The following is a 5,879-nucleotide window of genomic DNA, read 5'->3' as shown; positions in this document are numbered from 1 at the left end:
TCTGCGAACCCCGGGCTATTTGTCATGATTAGCTGTACCATCTGGACGAGACCTTGCCAACCAGGGGAAACTAAAAGCCTGTAATTTAGTTTCATCAGCATCACTTGTGCTGTTGGAGAGGGGTGGTGTACTACGTAGGTGAAGTGGACAAGGCCAGTCAGTGCTAGCCGAGGATTTTCCGCTTCCCAGACAATTTCCACACTATTCAACTCTACACACTGTCCTATTTACAAGAATTTGACTCAATCTCGTTTTACATTTTGGACATAGTTTGGCATGGTTTGGCAGATACAGCATAATGCCGAGACCAATTTGACGGAGGACCATTGGTGGATCTTGGACCAAGACATGCTGTTTACACCATGATGTGCCCTATGATGTGCCCCTCCACTGCATTGGCACAGGCAAGGGGCACTGGACGGCACATGTACTATATGTGGACACATGTGTAGAGTGTTGATTCCAGTAGTCATTTTCAACCTCCTATTCAGAGTTCCCGCACAATGTGGCCACATTATCATTTCTGAATGTCATAAATAACCATTGTGTGTGTGTGTGTGTGTGTGTGTGTGTGTAGAAGCATGGCATGGAACAAACCCCTCAAGTGCCTTCTTTAAGTTCAAGTGGCCAGCATTGATCCAGCACAACTCTCTGAAGCACAGGAGCGGCCCAGAAATATTAATGTGAACAATGCATGTGGAAATACTCAAGATATCAGAGCAGGACTGAGGGATTACATCACACTGACACACACTCACACACACACACATGCACCCCTATCAACTCCAACCCACAAACCGAGCAGAGTACCGCGCACACAGTCTAATCTCAGCCTGGCTGCGTGGCAGTAGGTACAGATGGCCTTATCTCTACAGAAGTGTGTAAGCCTCCAACCTCCACACCTGCCCCACCCCCGACCCCAGCTTCCTGAGAGGCACGACCTGAATGTTGTAATCAGCAAGCGAAAGAGACAGAGAGAAAGCAAAGATCAGCTAACGTGTATCTGATTGGATTGCCCAGCAGTGGCTATTTAGTGCCACACAAGCAGTTGTAGCCTGGAGTCTTAGTAGATGAGAAATCCAGGGGGTCAGGAAAAGGCATTGGGTAGCTCCCACAAGCCTTCCCCACAATCAAAGCCTGTAGAGCAATCAAGACTTGTCCACTGAGTATTTCCTCAGTACAGGAAATCTTGGTGCGTAACTGCAAACACATACAGTATGCCGGGCATTTCTGGGGTTTATCAAACATTCCTCTCCCAGTGCACAGCCCCAACACACCCGACATCCACTGAATATGCATGTGTATACATGCTTAAGAGCGTCTGCATTGGCTGAGTATGCATATGTGTGCATGTGTGTGAATTTCTGTGCATCTGTGATGAATATGGATGGGTTTTCTCTCATGCTCACGGTGTCCGTGTGGGATGCCAGGCATACCGAGTCTCAGACGAAACGTGCAGAGGAGCATGAGCAAGCGCAGTGCATGTGTGCACTTCAGACCACCACTGCACACTCCGTCGTGTCCCTAACAGCAGGGTACAAAGTCCTCAGACCTCCCCTCACTCCAAAGGAGTCGAGCAAATACACGATGAACGCTAGCCTGTGACTGAACCCACAGAGAGAGTCATAGGAAATACCGTTAATCTTAATGGAATTTGCCCTTAGGTGGAGCCGGTAGACCTGATGGAGGTGCTTATTCTATGTGCTGTCAGTACAGTTTTCCTTTGATGGTGCTCAGTCCAACTCCCCACCCCCAGCTCCTCCTCACAAAGAGGGGCTACATACTCCCAGACACCTCTGGACACACTGCAACTTAAAGCTAAATGGCTAACAAACTCCTGAACAACACCAGAAACACACAGGGGCCATATTGTTGGACAAATGTGTTTCAATGAAGGCATAGCTCATAATAACACATTTTGAGCTACGGCCTAATAATAAGGCTTCATAGGGTCTTCATAAGACACGTTAGGCAGAGCTGATGGAATAATAATACTCAGCAGGACTTCAAGCAGGCCATCACATTAGCTTTCCGTTAACCTTCTACACGGACACCATAATGGCAACATAAAACAATGTACATATGTGTGAAATTTTGATCGCTTTTGAGTAGAGTATCAGCAGGGTAGTGAATTAACCTTTGCAGTGCCCTTTAAAGAGGCCTTTAGCAGTGTGTCTGAATGACGGAACCCCCTGCTGCCCCTGCCCAGGACAAAAGTCATAAGTCAAACGTTTCTTTAGTAGATGGCATAGTAAACAAGCTGACTGACCTGAACACCTACTGAATTTCTGAGGTAATATATTGTCAGCAAGTCTGTTCAGACCATAATGTTTTCTATTGTGATGAGTCTTTGTTATGCCCCTAAACTACAGAGATAAAACTGTATTTTCCAGTGTTTCTTATCATTAATAGACACTCCAATTCAATTTGCTTAAAGGTAGTAAAGTGAGCCAGTGTTTTTAAAAGTAATTAGAAGCACTATCTGTCAGGCAGAAACCCATAGATGCTCCATTTCACTCTTGGGCCATCGTTACAAATTAACCCGATTCACTGGATGTGAAACTCTTCATGGCAAACTCTATCGAGGAGTGTCCATAAAAAAATAAACATGAAGACGTCAAGATGAGGTCACAGTGAATTTATGAATCCCTTTTTATGGTTGTGAAATAGACTTTGCCATTACTCATTAACCTGTGAGAAAAGAAGAACCCCGGTGGACCAATCAGGAGGTTCGTTTCAGGCACCTAATCCCTTTAAAAGGAGCGGAGATGCAGATGTTTGGGGCAGACACCAACTGTGACAACACCTCAGGAGCAACTTCAAGAGAAAGGCACAAGAAAGACACTGCTACCCTCCAACGCCACCATGAAGACCATCTTCTCTGTCACTCTTCTGCTTGCAGCTCTCTTCCTGGCCACGGATGCCGTCCAAATCATAGTAAGTGCTGCCGCTACAACTTGGAGAGCATTAAAAAAATTACAATCAATGACCTCTTTCTGCTGTGATACATGTCAGATTAGTAACCAGTTAAGCCTCTGTGTGACCAGTAAACAACAGTGGCTGTATTTTTTTGTGGCCTTGTGGTTCTCAGTATAAATTAATATTAGATAGTCATGGTCAGAATACAGAAGACCTCCGCCTCATGAGTCCCTGAGCATATTTAGCTAGTCTGGCACAGATAGACAGATGCATCTACTGGCAGGAGAACCAGCATGCTGAACGGCCATTTCAGACTTGTTCATTTTCTCTCCCCTGCAGGACGGCGATGACAGCTTCTCGCTCGAGTCGGTGAGGGTGCTCCAGGAGCTGGCGGTGCCGTTTGGCGGCATGGCTGTGAAGGCGAGCCCCCGCGTGTTCAAGACCAGCTACGGCTCCGTCTGTGCCCACCCAACCCTGCCACAGGAGTTTGTGCCCCTGTGTCAGCAGGAAGGAGCCGCCATGCGCCTCGCCAGACTGTGTGAGTTGGGGGAAAAGTGTGTGTGTGTGTGTGTGTCAAGTGTGTGACACATGAAGAGTGTACCCAGCAAAAAAATAGGCTACAGATGAGAATTCGTGTAGTGCATAGAGAACAGTGCACATAAATTTACAGGGGTTAAAGCACTGACTGTAAATATGTTCACCTTCACGCCGCTGCAGTGGCTACTACAGAATTACGTTACTGTATTTAGATGTATGAGCATGTCCAAAGAAGTCTGTTAATACTACAATAGAATTCTATGTAACACTGTTACATACCTTATTATATACATTTTACCTTTTTATTATTTTTATATTTACATATTTTGATTACTCTTACATACATATTACAATGTTATAAATCTGTAAATATAAAAAAATATTGCCTATTTTATGGGCTGACATATTCAGGCTGTTCACAAACAAAAACCATGACCTGCCTTTGTGGAATGATTCTCATGTGTGTGTCGTCTCCAGGTGCTGTCCCAATGGACGTGTGTGAGATCTGTGCATTCGTTGCCTGCACCGGCTGTTCATAGAATGCTCTCACCCCAGCTAAGCAGGAGAAGCAAGCCCTCGCCATGAGAAATCTGAAGCTAATGATCTGGCTCATTACCCCTTCTTCCCAGACAAACACCATGGCGAACATCCATCCACACACACACATACACACACTCACACTCACACTCTCTCTCTCACACACACGCACATATGTCCAAATCTGTTATTAACTTACAGCCTTAGTTTCTCCTTACCATTTTGAGTCTCCAGTCACCAAATATAAAGAGAGGGAGTGGTTGCTAAACATTCATTTGGAGTGAAGGAACATCATGGATCTGAAATTTAGGGCAAAACTGCTTACAAAACTGTTACTCTTTTTCAACAAGTTCTGGGCACCCTTTTTGTTTTGTTACAAGCTGATATAGTTTATTTAATTTAGGTGTATTTTTCTACAGCATTATTTACTGTTTTTGTATGTTCATCTCTGCCTTGTGTGTTCAATAAACTGCTTTCAAAGGTACTTGTGTCATTTGGTCATTAACAAAAAAAAAGCATTAGCAATTACATTAACACAGTGAGTGAGTATTCAAATACACATTATTGTTTGTTTACTACACGAAGATGAATACTTTCAAATACCGGTCTCTAAACGGTGTCATGAAATAACTGGACAACCATGTGCACTAGGTTGAATGTGTGTACTTTACAGCATATTACAAGAATGAGGGTTTGTGCACTTTTTCTTCTTTCTTCTCTTCTCTTCTTTTCTTCTTCACTTCTTTTATATATCGCTGTGGAATACTGTGTTGTCTTTATTATGACAGAGCATATAATGACAATATGTACGCTCCATGCATAATTAAATTAAACGAAAGATTTTGATGACATAGATTTACAATACACACATACATGTAATCTAATTGCAACAAACAATATGACCTAATATACAGCATCTCTAATCCAATATTTGATACTTAACTGACGTGAACAACTCCTCTTGTCATTTAACAAGTCTCTCCTATTGTAAATCACTAGAGGACTGTGTTTACACAGTAGCTTGCATGTTTGGCTTTGCAATTAAAAATGTCAGTGGTTAAGTCAATAATTGTTGCAGCAGAGAGTAGGAAAGAGTGGCCACCCCACCTGGCCTCGAACCCAGGTCTCCAGGGAAATAACTCGAACACGCAGAAAACCTTAGGCCACTCCCAGTTCCGTTGTTGGTTTGGAAAAGTGGTTCCTCACGAAACAATATAAGCTACACTTCCAACTCCACACCAAAGAAAGCCAAAATTGTGGCGTTTCCAGACCCACAATTTCCAGTATTCCCATGTAGATGCTGCAGTTGAAAGAGCATGGATATCTAAGCCATGTAATGCATGTTTAAATTAGATCCACACAAGTGGGCTACAGCCTGGCACCTCATGTTCCATAAGGTGTAATTATTCAGTGTCACATGTCAACATGAGCCAGTAGCAATCAATCAGTACTGTAATGATAAGTCATGATACAGCACTGATACATATGATAATTAATGATACAGTACTGCATCTCTACCCACCCATAAATCCATCTGCTTATCATATTTACATCCACTGCCAGTAATTCCCCATTAACCAGATATTTACATGATATGGGCTGTACTTCAGTCCAGCAGCATGGCTTTCAAGTTGTAATATACAGAATCTGTATCTGCATCCGTCTGCACATAGGAGACTTCAAACAAGAAGCTTTTACAATGTTTTCAGCATGGTTTATCACAAAGATTGTAAATCGTTGGAAATATGTCCATCCTCCTCATGATGGCAGTTCTATTCGCCTAAATCGTGTTGAAGAACATCCAACAATGCTTTATATTCGTGGTGTGTAGTCAGACAGTTTTATCACTTCTCTATGTTCAAGGACCACAGTCTGGCTTTTTACTT

At 43.2% G+C, this 5,879-nt stretch overlaps 1 protein-coding gene across 1 annotated transcript; it reads left to right on the top strand.

Annotated features, from left to right (window-relative positions):
* Positions 1-2,775: 2,775 nt before the first annotated feature.
* On the top strand, positions 2,776-4,477 carry si:ch211-220m17.5 (guanylin family protein). Its single transcript, XM_012827455.2, has 3 exons — positions 2,776-2,937; positions 3,259-3,457; positions 3,934-4,477. The coding sequence occupies exons 1-3, from the start codon at positions 2,866-2,868 to the stop codon at positions 3,993-3,995; spliced, it is 333 nt and encodes a 110-aa protein (XP_012682909.1). The 5' UTR covers positions 2,776-2,865; the 3' UTR covers positions 3,996-4,477.
* The last annotated feature ends 1,402 nt before the right edge of the window (positions 4,478-5,879 follow it).

The sequence above is a fragment of the Clupea harengus genome, chromosome 5, assembly GCF_900700415.2.
Source record: "Clupea harengus chromosome 5, Ch_v2.0.2, whole genome shotgun sequence".
NCBI lineage: Eukaryota > Metazoa > Chordata > Actinopteri > Clupeiformes > Clupeidae > Clupea > Clupea harengus.
Note: the sequence above shows the minus strand (reverse complement) of the source record. Positions and strands in the feature narration are given on the sequence as shown.

Bases quoted from the DNA above. Each gene is read 5' to 3' on its own strand.
- si:ch211-220m17.5 (XM_012827455.2), top strand. From the start codon at position 2,866: ATGAAGACCATCTTCTCTGTCACTCTTCTGCTTGCAGCTCTCTTCCTG. The intron at 2,938-3,258 runs GTAAGTGCTGCC...TCTCCCCTGCAG, and splicing joins CGGATGCCGTCCAAATCATA to GACGGCGATGACAGCTTCTC. The intron at 3,458-3,933 runs GTGAGTTGGGGG...TGTCGTCTCCAG, and splicing joins CATGCGCCTCGCCAGACTGT to GTGCTGTCCCAATGGACGTG.